Source organism: Psittacula echo (assembly GCF_963264785.1).
Source record: "Psittacula echo genome assembly, chromosome: 4".
Lineage (NCBI taxonomy): Eukaryota > Metazoa > Chordata > Aves > Psittaciformes > Psittacidae > Psittacula > Psittacula echo.
In genome coordinates, this window is record NC_137738.1 from 34,468,477 (window position 1) to 34,487,385 (window position 18,909).

Below are 18,909 nucleotides of genomic sequence, written 5' to 3' on the forward strand. Positions count from 1 at the left end.
CTTGGAATACAATGGCATAATATTTAAATAATACCAATTCCAGTATCATGCTCCCTGCTTACTGCTAAGGCACAGCTGAAATCTTACTTAAACAACTTAAAAGTTCTTTGTTCAGCCTTTCAAAGCAATACTACATCCTGAGCTACTGGAATCTGGAGTGCATGTGCCTCTGCCTCTGTCTATTGTTATAGAAACCTTTGTGAATTATAAACATAGGAGGCAGATTAGTTGTAATTCATACTAATTGTCATAACTGTTGATGCTGTAGAATCTTGGGAGCTTGACCCTTGTAGCAGCCCTAATGAAAGCAAAGTCTGATAATAAAATTAATCGGTACAAAGGAGTGGCACATAATGTGACCTTTCTTACCAAGAATGGTAGTAGGACTTCATATGGTGGCACTATCATCTATCTGTGGTATTATTTGTGTAAATAATAACAAAATAATAAAAATTTAAAAAATCTGTTTTTCTGGCAAGGAAAGTTTTATCTTAGTTCATATGCTTTAAGGTCATAATTTAAAATCATATAGCTATTTAGCAGTAGAATTACTAACTACAGGTGCTTTCTATACATTTTGCTGGTCTTACAAATTTATTTGGTGAAATAAACTGGATCATTGATTATAGTAAATAAAAAAACACAATTTGCCAAAAGAAGGTGAGTCTCTGAGGTGGTGCTTTAGTTGTATTAATACTAGGAATGTATAAGGAGGGATGGCTCAATACCTTTGAACAGTAAGCTGGAGTCTTGAACATAGAGATATGATCTCTGCTGTTCCAGCACTACATGTAATCTTTGCTGTGTCATTTATTCTTCATGTGCCTGAATTAATTCCCTTTGTGTTTAAAGGGTAATAGCTCTGAGTGCTGAATAGGGTGTCACGGTGGTAAATTTTGAGAGTCTGTGGTCATCTGTAGCTTTAGGAGACACGTAAATTGATGGATATAATGAGACAAAGGCAGAAAAATGAAACAGAAGTTGAAACTTCTTGCTTGTAAAACGAACTGCTCCTGCTGATTGCATGGGAGACTGTTTTTTGTGGTTTTGTGATTTTAAAATTAGTTGTCACTAACAGACTATTGCTTTAAAGGTTGTCTGGGGTGGGGTGATAAAGGAGAATTTTAAGGAGACTGTTTTCCAGCATTTTACAGTTCCATAAAGTTTATTTTTCATCCAAAAATGAGTAAAATTTTAGATTTAAAGAGGGTTTGCAGGTCTGACTTTTATGTTTAGTTTTCTGTTTATAAAATAATGTTTGCAATCCCATTCATTCTCATAGTGTTATCTTTTTGTTATAGAACAATTATCAGATGTTTCTGGATGAGTTTAATGGTATGAATGTCAATACCTGACAATGGTATGAATTGTCAATACCTGACTTTTCAACAAATGGGACACTTTCAGGCAGGCAGCAAGTAGGATGTTGCTTCTAGTACAGGGGATGTAGACATTCACTTGTATTTCAGGAAATACAGTGTTAGGATGATTTTGAAGTTAGCTTTCCTTAGGATGAGGTAAACAAGAAATTTAAAGGTATCTCTACTTTTTGAGTAATTTCTATTGAAATAAATGAGTGCGTCCTACAAAACAAACAAACCAATTTATCTCTTTTTGCAAGGTAATCTTTTCTTTTGTGAGTCTTTATGTGGTGTACTGTGTGTTCAGGGTTAACACAGTCCAGTCCTGATGTGATGACATGACTTCAGCAGAATAGTTATCTGCTCTGAATGGTGACTTTAGAGCAGGATTTCCTAAGATTCTAAAACAGTTAAGTGGAGTTCATCCAGTTACTTCTCATTGTCAAAAGCTGTGTTTCTCTACATTACCTCCTTTAGCAAATGCTTTACACTAAGTAGGTAGCACAGTAACTCTGTAAAAGTAACCAAGCTTTCTAATTGCATTCTTTTATACTTTTTTCTTTTTTTCCTTCTAACTAGAGTCTGTGTGTATTTACACCACCAGGAGCTAAAGAAGGACAACCACGGCTCATTCCTGCAGGGCCCATTGCACATGGCACTACAGTATCTGCTTACGTAGCCAGATCCAGAAAAACGTTGCTAGTAGAAGATATTCTGGGGGTAAAAAGCTTTTTTTTTAATGAGATGATTACAGCATGTTTTTAGAATGAATGGTTTAATACTGAAATGTTTATTGAGCTGAATGTATAACAATAGAATTTACATCTGTTTTGCTACAAAGAAAATAAAACTGAGTTGGATTGGCTTGATGGAATAATTTCAGAATATCTTGTTTATTTTTAAGTTGTTTTTTTTTTATTTTAATATTTTTTTGGTTGTCAGATAAGGGAAGTAATGGAGTAATGGTACCATAGTCACTTGGAGAGAAAAAAACCCCTAACAGTCAAAACTCCTGTCCTCCTGGTCTTGAAATACTCAGTGTGCTAATCCCAATCAAGATGACTTCTATACAGTCAACCAAAGTTTAATTAAATTATAATGCACAGCTCACGCTGACAGGAATGTCAGTCAGAATTCTGGTTATTAGACAGGCTTTTGATCTCTGCTTACACTAGTGTAAAGCTACAATACTTAAAAGTATCGGTAGACCTACATGAAAGGCACACTAATGTAAATGGTATCAAAACTCAGGCCTTTGTCCATTAAAAGGGTTCAGAAAATCCTGAGGTGATATTCTGATAAATCTTGGTACTCTGTATGTCTGTCCTTTTCATTTTTTATTTTAAACTTTATGCTCTAGTCACATCTATACAATTGTACAAAACTGGTGTTTAAACTGTCCTTTATGAGAACACTTTATGATCAACTATGTAGGTTATGAGAACACCAAGGAAGTTTAAATTCTTTCCCCTTTTCAGTGTTTTCTATCCTTTGAGTTCTGTCCAGAAAAACAGTCTTTGGATGCTGTGGCCAAAATTGGACATTGCTGTCTCTATTTTAAAAAATATTTGTTACAAAAATGTATGACCTTTATTGGCAAAACTCAGGCTATAAACAAAATACCAAATGCCTAATATAAGTACACTTAAGCAGAACCACAAATGCAAAAGGCAGAAGCCACTTTTCCCTGTAGTAGCAGTCAGTGCTTTCTCTGGACTGTATAGATTTTATATGTTTTTAGTGTTTTTCCAGTCACATATAGGGCTTGATTTGTTACTGGCAATTTCCAATTAATGTCATTATATCCTTGTATCAAGGCTTGTATGTTTTGATTTTACGTTCATAATAAACTCGGTAAGGGGGAGGTAGTGAGGAGGAGGTTTGAGCTTCGTTAGTTTACAGTAGCAGTGAACTGTTGACTGAACAGGGAGATTCATTTGGGTGACATGGTTTGCCTTCATGTGATTTTAGGAGGATCTCAACACTGGCAGAAAAGTGCTTACAGATAGACTTGCCAGCCGTGTCTGGGGGGCGAAGGGACAAAATTAAAACGTGGAAGCAGACGGCTCATGTTGCAAAGTGCTTACCACTCTCCTGTGCCTGTCATTTGTTCCTAGTGGTTCAGATTGATTGTCATCTTAGTAATTAAGGTAGAGATTACTCGCTGGTTTTTTAAGAAAGGAGAGATTTTAATCAGCCTTGAAGGAGTGTCTGTCCTGGTTAAGCACAGCCTGCGGGGAACATCTGGTACAAATCAAGTACTGAAGGACTGATGTGCACCAAAGTGGGTCTCCCACATTTCACATTGGCTAGTTACTGCCTTACTAACTGTAACATCCAGGTGGTTTCTCAGGTGTTCGTGAGTTTTCCTACATGGGGAACTGAAGCTTTGGACCTTCCCTGTGTAGATGAAAAGTTATGAATTTGGGCCTTTTATAGCAGCTGGTAGGATTATTTTACCATTTGTTCTTATAACTTTTCCACTGGTTTATTCAGGATACATAAGCAAGAGGAGGAAGATTCTTACTCTCAAGTATAATTTTGGGGGACACATTTTCTTCCTCAGTGGTTGGTTGAGGATTGTAACTTTGTATAACCGAAAGCCTTAGCCTCAGGTTTCAATTTTTGTTCTCTTGGAAGCACTGCTGTCTCCTTCAGAACCCTGAAATCTGAGCAGCCCACTTGATTACAAATGCTTTGGGTTTTTTTGGGGGGAAAGGGAAGCGGATGGTGAGGTCGTGTTGTTAGTTTGGATTTTTACTTAATCTGGACTGGCATTAGCAGTGAAGTGCTGGTTTGGCTGCCTGTGAGATCAGAGAAAATGTATTATAAAAACAAACCTAAAGCTGGGTCCAGTATCACAGCTAATTCTGACTTGACATCAATAAAGTTATCTGTAAATGTAAATTAATGCTGACTTTTTAATTGCATTTTTTTTTTTTGTAGATGTCTTAATACTGTCTGTAAATCATGCTGAGATAAGAAGTTTAGTGAATTTTACCATTTTCCTGCAGATTTGATCATCCAGGAGGGGGAGGCAAATGTCAGTATATCTTTCATATTAATGTTGTGACAGTTATGTTTTATCACTTTATGTTTACGTTTCCTAGGATGAGCGATTTCCCAAAGGTACTGGACTGGAATCAGGGACACGTATCCAATCTGTTCTGTGTTTGCCAATTGTCACTGCAATTGGTGATCTAATTGGTATCCTGGAGCTTTACCGTCACTGGGGCAAAGAAGCCTTCCACCTTAGTCACCAAGAGGTGAGCTCATGCCTGGCCTTTACCCACTTCCCCACAGTGGTCAGCACTTCAGGATCCCCATTCCCCCCAACGCTCTTCTCTCACTCTTCTCATGTGTTTTGTACTTTTTTTGTACTTGATTGTTGTTCTCATTAAATGTTATTTATTGAAAAATAAAGCCCTGATTTGTATTCTCAGGAGGTAAAATGAACATATTCAAGTACAAGGACACAGCAAGAATTTTACCTTGTGTTCTTTTGTGGCAAAACAAGTTCAAGATTACTTTATTGATTATAAAATGAGTACAGAGTTGTTACAGAAGTTTATGCAGGAGCAGGCAAATGAAATATAAGTGTAAATAAGATGTCAAAACCCAAAATAACTTCATGTAAAAAGGATGCTGACAAGTTATCCTAAGTCTCAATTTTAACTTTCCAGCAAAGGCTTTATTTTGCAATATGGAAAGATTTGGGGGTTTTTTTAGTGGGCTTTTTTTGGTGTGGCTTCCCAAGTGAACGAGTCCTATTGTAAAACATAATGTTGCAACATTGTAGCACAGTATAGGAAGTCTCAATCCTAGGTCTCACAGGAGGGGAAAGTGATTTTATTTTAGAACAGAAGCGACGTAAAGAGATTTCATGTGTTTGCATTCACAATCTTAAACCTACGGACACCAAGTTGTATGTGTCCAAGAGGTGTTTCCAGGAATCACACACAGAGATGCACATAGTCTTTCCAGGGCCTTTCGCTGGGATGACAAGGAATGCTGGCTGTTGAGTCCTTATGTCTCCTGGTTTCTTCCTAGGTTGACAACCATGTGCTGGTTTTGGGTCAGCCTTTTCTTTAGCTTTTATGAGCTGGCATCTTCTGTTTCTCTAGTCTATACTGTCTCTTTGAGTGTCAAGATTTATTCACTGTCCTTTGTCTCCTGACCTAGATGTCCTTAGAAACTGTTGATTACAGTATCTAGATGACCTGCTAAAGTAGGTGCCATTCATAAAGCTCTCTTCTGCCTTTTTTTTTTTTCCTTCCTTCTGATGCTTCCTCCTCCCAATACTCATAACCATCTTCCTATTTCCATAACTGTGCTTTATGCTGCATGGTTTATTGTATTTATATAAGGCCTCTGTAGCTACATTGTTCATATGTGTCCCTTTGTCAATCCAAAGTTATGAGTTGTTAGCCAAGTACAAACAAATCTGATAATGGAGCAGATGTCTCAAAGGCTATCGCTGTATTAGAAGTGTTATAAGTGCATCTTGGTTCTTGTGTCTGGGTGAGGATTCTTGTTATGTCCCATCTACACATTAAGGAAGTTCATACATTAGGACAAATGTAGCATTCTTTTCTGTCTGTACCCTTCTCCAGAGAAAGGAACCTGAACACAGAGGTTAGGACAAAATGGGGTGACTTCTAGCCATGTCTGTTGTCTCGACAGTGGTACTAGATGTGCCATAGAACAGTGTAGCTGTGCTGAACAGGAATTATTCTTGTGAAAAGAACAGAAAATGTGCAGACAAGAGACAGTAAAACTAGCTCTTCCAAGGGAGGAAAACCCAGCAATATTTGTCAACTGTATATTCCTTTTATCAGTAACCTGAGTAGCCTAGCATACATGTGATGGTCATACACGTATGTTAGTTGGGCAGTCAGTGTTGCTTCAGCCTCAGTGTTAAACCTGATATTTTTCCACCAGATAAGTAGAGGTCATGGTAAGGAACTGGATTAATATGGTGGTGCCAGTGTCCCTGCTCACGGAACAAACAACAGGTATTCATACAAAACCAGGCTTCATTAATTCTCCTGCTTACATGCAGTGTTTTATTTTAAAAATTGTTCTATTGTATTAATCAATCTGCAATTCAGATAGGTCTCAGACATGCATCGTTCTGTGTAAATATGTGTCTTTTCTGCTGTATGAAATACCATCTGTAACTGAAGTTCATGAATGTACTGCTAGAAAAAGACTGGCTGCTAAATAGAAGTATTTTATTAGTAAATTATAAATATTTAAAGGTCACTTTCTGAGTGTTCTGAAGCATTCTTTTCATTTTCAAGTTTCAGGAAGTCTTTGGGTACTATTAGCAGTTTTTATAAAATGTGTACAATGTTTTCTGTTTGGTGGTGGGGAAAGTATGTTAGGAGGGTATGCAGCAGCAGCCCTCTTGTACTTCTGTCCTCTGTGTTCCTATAAAGCTCCCATGTTTCAAGGACAGGAGATTATTCATGGTAGCACATCTTTGTTAACTGCAGTTTACATGCCATTTGTTTGAAATGTTGCCTGGAAACTGTCGTACTTAAAACACTAGTCTTGAGCTGAGGGATCAGGTCTGGTTCTTCTGCCACTGAATGGTAATGATTGAAACAGTGCCTGTTTACAGCTGGAAATAGCTGTGGCTCAAGAGATACAGCCCCAGAAAGCTGTTGCGGGATTTTTTATTTCTATGGCAGATGCCTTTCAATTTTTAAAGCCCTTGGCTTATGAGACGTTTATTTTGATGTTGTATTTGTGAGCTGATGGATTCCCAATACCGCTTCTGAAGAACATTTGCAAGCATTTTCTGGATACTGATTTTGTGGCTGAATGTGCCTTACTAAAATTGAAACACTTGCTAGTATACCAAGACTTCCACAAAATAACCATCTTCCTAAAGCCTGTCTAAAACACCTCAGTCAATTTACTTAGCAGCTGGATGGGAGAAGACAAGAACATTTTCAAGGTTTCTTCAGAGTTAGTTTCTTCTCTTTTGTTTCAGGTTGCAACAGCAAATCTTGCATGGGCTTCAGTAGCAATACATCAAGTACAAGTAAGTGTGAGTGGTTTTTAATTTTTTTTATTGTGTAGCCCTTGTGCCTTAACTTGACTAGTAGGAACATGGATAATGATCAAATTTAAGTGGACATCACTATTAGAACATTGATTCAAGCCCTTCCTTGAACCTGGGAAAAATACACTAACATTTCAGTGTTCATTATGCTGGTTTTCCTCCCTTGCAACTGTGGATCAAAACAAAGACAAAAACCAAAACCAAATCTTTAACAAAGCAGTTAAATAATTGTTAAAGCAGAATTATAACAACTTTGCAGATTTTTTTTTTTTTAGAGAACTGCTAGGCTAAGTGTTTGCTTCTCTTCTGCTTTAGTAATCAGTTTGAGATTATTAGGTACTGCTGGCTAAGCCTGCTTTAAGCAATCCTTGCTAGCTGCTTCATGGACCTGTAACTGCTCCCACGAAGGATGCTTCATGCTGTCCCTAGTCGGGTGCTTAATGAAGCACCACACAGTGCAAGCTGCTCTAGCAAACCCCAGCAGCTTTGCTAATAGGTTTTATTACTTCTGCTAATAGAAGACAGCAACTCTGATGCTAAACATATTCTGTCAACTCACAGAGGATGCTAAAATAGATTCTTCTGTCAATTCACAGGCAGAAATTCATGGTGTGCTTTTTTTCAAGGTGTCTTTTATACATTTGACAGAAGACTTGTTGAAAACTTCCTGCTTTGCTTTTCTAGGCTCTAGTATTCGGTGCTGGAAGTCATTAACTTTGGGATGATCATTCAGCCAGGTTTATTTAGGCAGAATTAGCTGGCATAGACTATCGTATGACAGTAGAATTGCAATTACGTGCAGTTGTAGCTTCACTTTGTGACAGTGACTCCCTCTTAAACCAAGAAATCTTTCACACCTAACAAAATAAGGCAAGTTTAGTTTAAGCCTGTTCAGTGGTCATTTTTATTTCATAGAATCATAGAATAGTTATGGTTGGAAAGGACCTTAAGATCATCTAGTTCCAACCCCCCTGCCATGGGCAGGGACACCTCCCACTATTTGTCTCCCTTCTGCTAAGCAGAAGGCTTGTCTTCCCTGAGTTTTTTCTTGAGAAGAATGCAAGAGTTTTGATTGGCATTGGGCTGTACCTAACTCAGCTGGGCTTTAGGAAGTAGTTGATGTCAAGGCTTTGTACCTAGGTTCCTAATTATATGTATGAGTAAGGCCTGTGGATGTATTTTATCATATTTTGCATGTTTGTTTATATCTGCATTGCACAGATTAAAGACACTACTAGTTCTGAACAATATTTATTTATATGAAAGGTACAAACAGTAGAAGCTTGTGTTCTTTTTTTGACCCCAGTGCTTGCTGTAGTAATCTACAGGTGTACAATTGTACTTGAGATACAAAGTATGCAATTAGGTGAAGTAAAAATGCAGTTCAGAGCTTTGCTTAATCTAACACTTTGCTTCTAAGATGCAGTATGCACACTGGGTTTTGTGTTCATATTCATGCTGATTTTTCCAAAAGTTAAGCATATATTGTCTGCTACTTAGTTTACGTAAATTTGCCTGATGTCAGTCTTCAGTTTCTACTTTGTCAGTCTGCAGTTGCTACTTTGCAACATGGAAAAAAGAGTAAAAGTATGGTAAGGAAGAAAGCAAACAAAGTATTTTACATTCTTAGAAGAGCTGAGTGTCTGGATAAGGAAGTGTCATTAAGTTGATTCTTTAACTACATTCAGTGGCAGCCTTTGAGGCAGCATGAACAAGTGTAACAACCAACATCTTTTTGAAGAGTCATAAGAAAGATGTTGATTGAATTTAATAGTTCTAACTTGGCAGCTAAATAGCTAAGATTGAAGCCCAGCACACAAATAGAGCTTTTAATTTCACATAGTGATGTAACATAAGTATATACTGATAGTGGTAGTTTTTCATGCAAATTAAATGGCTAGAGTGTGTGACTTCAGCTTCACTCTGACTTCAGTGTTCTTCTGGAGCAAATGATAACGTAATCTGTGCTTCCAGGTGTGCCGGGGGCTTGCCAAGCAGACTGAACTGAATGACTTCTTGCTTGATGTATCAAAGTAAGTGTGATTTGCACTATAATCTCATCAATTTACTAGATGAGATTTTCTCTGACTTTTCCAATCTACCTGTGTTTTATACTGTAGCTCACAAGCAGGTGTGAAGGCACATGTTGGAAGGTGTGGGTGGTAGTGGAACATACTTTGTTAAACTTTTTTTTTGGTGGTGGTGCATCTGATTTTATCTTACAGAATTTGTTTATAATTGTGGTGTTTTAGAATCATAGAATAGTTAGGGTTGGAAAGGACCTTAAGATCATCTAGTTCCAACCCCCCCTGCCATGGGCAGGGACAACTCACACTAAACCATGTCACCCAAGGCTTTGTCCTACCTGGCCTTGAACACCGCCAGGGATGGAGCATTCACAACTTCCCTGGGCAACCCATTCCAGTGCCCCACCACCCTCTCAGTAAAGAACTTCTTCCTTATATCCAGTCTAAACTTTCCCTGCTTAAGTTTGAACCCATTACCTCTTGTCCTATCACTGCAATCCCTAATGAAGAGTCCCTCCCCAGCATCCTTGTAGGCCCCCTTCAGATACTGGAAGGCTGCCATGGGGTTTTCACGCAGCCTTCTTTTCTCCAGGCTGAGCAGCCCCAACTTTCTCAGCCTGTCTTCATAGAGGAGGTGCTCCAGTCCCCTGATCATCCTTGTGGCCCTCCTCTGGACTTGTTCCAACAGTTCCATGTCCTTTTTATGTTGAGGACACCAGAACTGCACACAATGTTCCAAGTGAGGTCTCACGAGAGCAGAGCAGGGGGACAGGATCACCTCCTTCAACCTGCTGGTCAGGCTCCTTTTGATGCAGCCCAGGATACAGTTGGCTTTCTGGGCTGCGAGCACACACTGAAGCCGGCTCATGTTCATTTTCTCATCGACCAACACCCCCAAGTCCTTGTCCACAGGGCTGCTCTGGATCTCTTCTCTGCCCAACCTGTAGCTGTGCCTGGGATTGCTCCGACCCAAGTGTAGAACCTTGCACTTGTCATGGTTAAATTTCATGAGGTTGACATCAGCCCACCTCACAAGCGTGTCAAGGTCCCTCTGGATGGCATCCCTTCCCTCCGGCGTATCAACCAAACCACACAGCTTGGTGTCATCGGCAAACTTGCTGAGGGCGCACTCAATCCCACTGTCCATGTCACCGGCAAAGATGTTGAACAAGACCGGTGCCAACACTGATCCCTGAGGGACACCATTCATTACTGGTCTCCAGCCAGACATTGAGCCATTGACCACAACTCTTTGTGTGCAGACATCCAGCCAGCTCTTTATCCACCAAGTGGTCCACCCATCAAATTGATGTCTCTCCAATTTAGAGACAAGGATGTTGTGTGGGACAGTGTTGAAGGCTTTGCACAAGGCCAAGTAGATGATGTCAACTGCTCTACCGCTGTCCATCATTTCTGTAGCCCCATCATAGAAGGCCACCAAATTGGTCAAGCAGGATTTCCCCTTAGTGAAGCCATGGTGGCTGTCACCAAGCACCTTGTTGTTTTTCATGTGCCTTAGCATGCCTTCCAGGAGAATCTGCTCCAAGATTTTGCCAGGCACAGAGGTGAGACTGACTGGTCTGTAATTCCCCGGGTCATCCATTTTCCCCTTCTTGAAAATGGGGGTTATATTTCCCTTTTTCCAGTCGTCGGGAACTTCACCTGACTGCCATGATTTTTCAAATATGATGGCCAGTGGCTTAGCAACTTCATTTGCCAGCTCCTTCAGGACCCGCGGATGGATTTCATCAGGTCCCATGGACTTGTGCACGTTCAGGTTCTTAAGATGGTCTCGAACCAGATCCTCTCCTACAGTGGGCCTAAAGTCTTCATTCTTACAGTCCCTGTGTCCGCCTTCCAAGACTTGGGTGGTGCCGTCAAAGCCTTTGCCAGTGAAGACCGAGGCAAAGAAGTCATTAAGAACCTCAGCCTTCTCCAAATCCACGGTAGCCAGTTCTCCCGATATCTTCTGGAGGGGGCCTACGTTGTCCCTAGTCTGTCTTTTATTCGCTACGTACCTTTAGAATCCCTTCCTGTTATCTTTAACATCCCTAGCCAGGTTGAATTCTAACTGGGCCTTAGCTTTCCTAACCTGGTCCCTAGCTTCCCGGACAACATTCCAGTATTCTTCCCAGGCTGCCTGTCCTTGCTTCCACCTTTTATAAGCCTGTTTTTTCCTTCGAAGTTTCCTCAGCGGCTCCTTATCCATCCAAGGAGGTCTCCTGGCCCTCCGGCTGCACTTCCTTCTAGTTGGGATGCAACACTCCTGAGCTTGCAGCAGGTGATGCTTGAATAACAACCAACATTCTTGGGCCCCCCTGCCCTCTAGGGCTCTTTCCTGTGGAATCTTACTAAGCAGGTTCCTGAAGAGGCCAAAGTCTGCTCTCTTGAAGTCCAGGGCAGCAAGCTGGCTTCACACTCTTCTCACTGTCCTGAGGATCTCCAGTTCGACCATCTCATCATCTCATGATTTCCTTGGGTTTTTTGTCTGTGTTTCCTCTCTTCTCTCAGAGTTAAACATGGCCCTCTTTCGAGAAGTGAGAAATAGGATTGCCATCTCTTTTGCTGGCTAATTTTAGAAGGCTTGAAAGGACTTTATGAAAAGTTAGTTAGCTTGCTTCAGCTTCCTCCCCCCCTTTTTGTGACATGTAGGTATATATACACACATGCATAAATATACACACTTAGGGATATATCTGAAGAATCAGGGCTGCCTGATTCTTCACAGTTGTTCTTTCCCTGCATTTTTAGAGATCTGTTTTCATTTTCAAAGACTGTAAGTGCATGTACTATGTTTTCTTTCAGTTTCTTGTCACAATAAATGCAAGATTAAATTGGAAATACAAAAAAAGTGGAAAAGCTTAGGCTTAGAGTTGCAAAGCCAGTTTAGTGTCTTACGTGATCTGCTCTTCTTTCATCCCTTTTTTTTTGTTGCTGCTATTAGCATCTTTAAATAGTAGGGATACCCAATAAATTAAAAGACAAACCAGAGTTGTACTTTTGGTAAATCACAAACTAGAGTGTTTAACAGCATTTTATCTAACTAGTTGGTTGAAGAATTTCTAAGTGCATCACAGAGGACTGATGATACTGTGGAAAAATGAGATGTCTTGAATTTTTGCTGTTACAAACACTTATGTGGGTCATGATGAACAATTCTCGAGCTGATGAGATTAGAAGACATCCAAGATTCCTATGCCATTGCTCAGGAATGCAGGCAGCCTGACCCTGCTGGAATGAGGAGTGATACACCACAGGGAGGAGTCTACCCCTTGCAAGGACAGCAAGCTGGTTGTATCCAGATGTTTTTCCTAGCTTTTTTCCTCAGGGATGGCCTTTATTTTTTATTTCAACTTCAGTTCAGAGTGTGTCTCTTAAAGGACACTCTCAACATTCCCTTACCAGAGCTACCCTCTTGCTGCAGTGTCTTGCACCATTATGATCCTTTCCAGGGTGCTCTTGTGTTGCTAATACCTGTACTGAGCTAGTTTACCAGAGAATTCTGGCTTAATCTGCCCAAATTTATGGACTTGCAATTTACTCTTGGTATGTACTACCAAGATTGTTTTAAAGCTCTTTGTAATTATTTTAGTTATTTAAGATAAAAAACCACAAAAAATACTGCAAATATTTAATATGTATTTCTATAAGAAAATATTTTGCATACAGTATTATGAATTCTAGAATTGTTTAGTTTTAACAAAAAAGAAACCCAATGTTTTGAGCCGCAAAATTGGGATATCATTTAATAACAACTTTATGAACTTCTTGTAGGTAAAGTCTTGCACTAACGAGAAAATACTCCTCTTAGAAATGGTCTGTACTTTTTCTTACATGGAAAGAGACTTTCCTATTCAATAAGGAAATTGTTAGCATGCAATGTCACTGGGACATGTTCTGTAACATTTTAGAAAGGGCATAGCAAGCAGTGCTCCACCTCTTCATGTCCATGACAGTGTAAGACTAGCATATATTTCCTTCCACTAGGCCCAAACAGAAGTGAGCTGTGTATATGTTCAAGGCCATGGGACAATATCTTTCTGTCTGCAGGGAACATTGTAATCCAAGGGCTATTAAGACTTGGCATTTGGAAGGTTTAGACTTCTTTTACTAATAAGTTTGACCTTTCCCTTTCAATGTTCTTGACTGTCCTTGGACAGTTACCGCTTTGCTATGAAACTGAAATACCTTATTCTTTTTTTTTTTTCAAGTCACAAGATCAGTCTTTTTCTGCAACTTCGACATGCTGCACCTGGCTTGACAGAGAAGACTCAATAAGAGCTTTTTAAGTTGTTGCCTTTTAAATAGTGTTAAGAATTGTATAATAGGATGTAAATTTAGCTACAATACGTAGTTTCCATTAGTTCTTAGTACATAGTCCTCTATGTGTGAACCTAATGAGATATTTTGAAAGCATGCAAATAATACAATAAGCAATGGAAGAAATGTTTTCTTTAAATATTTTGGATTGCTTTTCTTTTCCTTTTTACTTGTCCTTTTAAAATTGCCAGTGTGTAAAGGATGCCAAGGCATTTTAATACATTCTTAGTGTTGCTCAGCAGGGGCCTATTTAATCCATGGTAGGCAGTTTGCTAGTTTTTTCTACGGACAGAATTCCACATATAATGGAGAATATGCTACAGTTCTGTCATTGTCCAATAATGACCTAAAGAAACAGAGCTAGGACCTTTTCTCAATTCCATTGTGCTATAGCATGCCAGTCAGTGATTTTCAAGATGCAGAAGTTTGTCCTTACGTATTTGTGCTCCACTGTTAAGCGGTTGTGACACCAGAGCCCACAACAGCCATTTGAGAAGTGTTTGCCTAAATGCCAATATTTACTAACTCCTCTTTCTCTGCAGAACGTATTTTGATAATATAGTTGCAATAGATTCTCTACTTGAACATATAATGGTAAGTTGTCTTTTTCACTTCTAAGTTTATTAGTCTTAGTTATTAAGGCCCTTCATTCTCTTTCCCTTGAAGTAAGGCATTGCATCATTGAAATGTATGAGCTGTTTATAATGGACATGTAACACAAACTGCATTAACATCTCTATATGGAAGAATGTGGCAGAGGTCATCTTGATATTTCATTCATTTCACAGCTTTCATAACTAAAGAAACTGTCTCTGAACTAAATAGTTACTATTGTATTTTAGAGAAGGCTTGAAAATTGTAACAAAAAGCTTTTGTTTTCATTTCAGCTTATTGTGTTGATTCTTTTTTCCTAAATTCAGTTTGCTACATGCTACAAAACACTCCTGAAAAAGTTATGGTCTGTAGAGGTCAGACATTACTCCTAGAGTGTTTGTACCAGTTGCTGAATGAGATATGCAAGACATAGCATTCTTTTTACTTTGCAAAGGTGGCTGCGCCCATAACTAGAGTGACAGATTCAGTCAGTATTTTATAAAAAAAACCCACTAAAACCAAGTCTGTTGAAATAACTGATCAATGAATTAAAGTACGGTTCAGAAATACTATGTTTCTGAAACAGAGTTATTTTCTGGATAGTGCTTACAAATACTGGTTGTTTATAGCATGTTTTGAGTGTTTGATACATGAGTTATGCTTTTTAGCTTTAGGAACATTCATTGCATAGTTATTGTTTTTCATTAATGTAAATCTTCATCAGCTCTATGATACCATTGTTCCAGTTTGTGTATTCAAAAATTACTCTCCAACAGTACTCCAATACTTGCTCCAATCTTCAAAGTGATATTCTTAGCCAGACTGTTCAAAAACAACAAACTTCGAATGCAAACAGTATTGAAGTGGTTTTATTTAGAAACTTGAATTAGTAATGGAAAATATTCTGCAGTGTTTCTTATTCTGGTTAGTACACAGTCAAGAATTCTGCACACAGGACACATTTCTGAACATTGACTTTTCCAATTTAAATGAACTGCTTAAAAATAGCTTAACATTTAAAAGAACTGGTATAATATAACATATGACATTGGGAACAAATATTGATATTCTTCCCTGTTCTTTCACTATTAATAGGGGTCTGGTGGAAAACACAGTTGGCAATAAAATATGCTTACTCTTCATCTTCTTTTCCGTGATTCTGCATTTTAGCCTGTATAGGTATTTTATACTCTGCTTCCTTTGTAAGCTGTAGCAGTTGGCTCTTTCTTGGGCCAATTAATTGAATTAGATGTTTGCACATTATTGCCATTTTATGGGAGTGTGATTTTATCATTATGTGGCTTATTCTATGTCTCACAGTGAGAAAAGAGTAGAATCCAATTTTATCTCACTACTTCACCCTTTAGTGATTGCAATGAAAGCTTTGTTTGTTCCTGTAATAAGTAGTACAGGGATTTTAGCATTCTTTTTAGTTTTCATTAAAATCTCTCAACACAGGTCCACTTCAGATCATGCTCTACCATGCAGTTACTATACTTTCTGAGCGGATAAGATATATAGGAGACATCTGAATTGGATAGAGCAGGTTCTTGAACCTGACTGGTATAAGTTCAGACAATGATCCTTGTTCAGCTTCGATTCACTCTTTCCCCTTGTTCTCAGTCCATCGTATGTTGAAACATTTCAGTGAAGAGCTACTGTGTTCTTGAGATGAGATTCTGTTCTGATAATCAGTAGTGGCTGCCAGTTGGCTTTGCTAAGATGAAGCTAGTTGTTTCAAAGTGTGATAGATACCATGCAAGTCTGTTGCTGTATTGTGGCACTTCCTTGACTTCGGGTGGAATGGGCTTTGGTTATTTCATGTAGTTCAAGTTTCAGCTTTTGTGAAAGAACTGGCACTGGCATTAAGAGGACACAGCCATTTCCTATTCTGCTGCATAGAATAGGGCAACACACAAAGGCAGTTCTAATCTTTCCTATTTGTTTGTTGTTACGTATTACAGGCAAATTTAGATTTTTTAGAAACAAACTCTAGCCACTACCTTATGTCTGTCTTTGCCGTGTATTCAATACCAAAAAGCCAAAAATATTCTTAGATCTTGCTATATCCTATCTATTTAAATCTAATAAAGATAAATAATCATAGAATCATGAAATAGTTAGGGTTGGAAAGGACCTTAAGATCATCTAGTTCCAACCCCTCTGCCATGGGCAGGGACACCTCACACTAAACCATGTCACCCACGGCCTCATCCAACCTGGCCTTGAACACTGCCAAGGAACGGAGCATTCACAACCTCCCTGGGCAACCCATTCCAGTGCCTCGCCACCCTTAGAGTAAAGAATTTCTTCCTTATATCCAATCTAAACTTCCCTTGTTTACGGTTTAACCCATTACCCCTTGTCCTGTCAATACAGTCCCTGATGAATAGTCCATCCCCAGCATCCTTGTAGACCCCCTTCTGGAAGGCTGCTATGGGGTTTTCACGCAGCCTTCTCTTCTCCAAGCTCAACAGCCCCAACTTTCTCAGCCTATCTTAATACGGGAGGTGCTCCAGTCCCCTGATCATCCTCGTGGCCCTCCTCTGGACTTGTTCCAACAGCTCCTTATGTTGAGGACACCAGAACTGCACACAATACTTCAAGTGAGGTCTCACGAGAGCAGAGTAGAGGGGCAGGATCACCTCCTTTGACCTGCTGGTCATGCTCCTCTTGATGCAGCCTTCCAGGAGAATCTGCTCCAAGAGTTTGCCAGGCACAGAGGTGAGACTGACTGGTCTGTAATTCCCCGGGTCATCCATTTTCCCCTTCTTGAAAATGGGGGTTATATTTCCCTTTTTCCAGTCGTCGGGAACTTCACGGGACTGCCATGATTTTTCAAATATGATGGCCAGTGGCTTAGCAACTTCATTTGCCAGCTCCTTCAGGACCCGCGGATGGATTTCATCAGGTCCCATGGACTTGTGCACATTCAGCTTCTTAAGATGGTCTCGAACCAGATCCTCTCCTACAGTGGGCCTAAAGTCTTCATTCTTACAGTCCCTGTGTCCGCCTTCCAAGACTTGGGTGGTGCCGTCAAAGCCTTTGCCAGTGAAGACCGAGGCAAAGAAGTCATTAAGAACCTCAGCCTTCTCCAAATCCACGGTAGCCAGTTCTCCCGATATCTTCTGGAGGGGGCCTACGTTGTCCCTAGTCTGTCTTTTATTCGCTACGTACCTTTAGAATCCCTTCCTGTTATCTTTAACATCCCTAGCCAGGTTGAATTCTAACTGGGCCTTAGCTTTCCTAACCTGGTCCCTAGCTTCCCGGACAACATTCCAGTATTCTTCCCAGCCCACTTGTCCTTGCTTCCACCTTTTATAAGCCTGTTTTTTCCTTCGAAGTTTCCTCAGCGGCTCCTTATCCATCCAAGGAGGTCTCCTGGCCCTCCGGCTGCACTTCCTTCTAGTTGGGATGTCCGGATGCTTTTTCTTTTTTTTCTTTTAGCAAACATTTGAGCCTTTAAAGGTATTCCCCTAATTCTTAGAGAAGAACTCTCTAATTTGCAAAAAAAAAATACTGAATAGAAGAGACACTTTCATTTGGAAGTGTGTCCCAAAAGATTGCTCTGAAGGTGGATGCTCCTTCAGATTTTCATACTGGATAATTTCTCAAAGCTTGTAACTACTGGAGAATTACATTTTTATCAGATAAATGACTGAAGATAATCTAACTCATGACCATTAACTCTAGTTTTCTTTTTTATCTATAGATATATGCAAAAAACCTGGTGAATGCCGACAGGTGTGCACTCTTCCAGGTTGACCACAAAAATAAGGAACTGTATTCAGACCTTTTTGATATTGGAGAAGAAAATGATGGGAAACCTGTCTTCAAGAAGACCAAAGAAATAAGGTAAGAGTAGCTAGCAGAAGAATGCAGTTTCATTGTAACTACAGATGTGTGGGCATTTTATTACCCAATCTCTGTGCCTATCTGCAGGTACCCTGACAATACTTGTCATACTGTGATATCATTCCCACCAGGACCCGCCTCCAGAAGGTAGTACTTCTGGGAATGACATTGCAGTGCCATCGAAACAACGTCTCTGAAGCTATAACGTCACTCCTGGAAATGCCGTCTTCCGGAGGCGGTCCTTTTGGAAATCATGTTGGGAAAAAAACAGAGGTGTTCTGAGGTAGGTAAAGGTGCAGGTAAAGGTGCACCTAATCCATAGTCTGCCAGTATGGGACTTTTTTTCCCAAGAGGAATTGAATTTGTGCAATTCAAGCGCATCCAAAGCAAGGAAATCACAATTTATACTTCTTATGGATGGATTAGGCATATGTAGACTTTAGCGTGGACAGGTCATTAGTTTTGAAGATTTCAAGTCCAGTAGTTTAGTTTACTTCTTCTCATGTGAATTCATTTTCAAACATTTAATTAATTGTGATTCTGATGTATGCTTGAAGTGGTGGATTTGAAAATGTAAATGGGCTTGAAATGAGCACACAGGATTCTCTGCCTAAAACTGATGTGTATTTCTGCTTCATGTTGCAAGTTACACCATTTTCACACACATGCACTTTTTTAA

The 18,909-nt window shown here is 39.5% G+C and overlaps 1 protein-coding gene across 2 annotated transcripts in view; it reads left to right on the top strand.

Annotated features, from left to right (window-relative positions):
- Positions 1-18,909, top strand: part of PDE10A (phosphodiesterase 10A) — a gene marked incomplete at both ends in the record, with an annotated part of 176,212 nt that overhangs the window by 124,436 nt on the left and 32,867 nt on the right. For both annotated transcript variants that reach the window (XM_080617046.1, XM_080617047.1), the window contains 6 exons: positions 1,941-2,081; positions 4,472-4,627; positions 7,363-7,413; positions 9,409-9,467; positions 14,324-14,375; positions 18,088-18,230. In XM_080617046.1, coding sequence (XP_080473172.1) covers positions 1,941-2,081; positions 4,472-4,627; positions 7,363-7,413; positions 9,409-9,467; positions 14,324-14,375; positions 18,088-18,230 — 602 coding nt within the window. The remainder of the gene's footprint in view (positions 1-1,940; positions 2,082-4,471; positions 4,628-7,362; positions 7,414-9,408; positions 9,468-14,323; positions 14,376-18,087; positions 18,231-18,909) is intronic.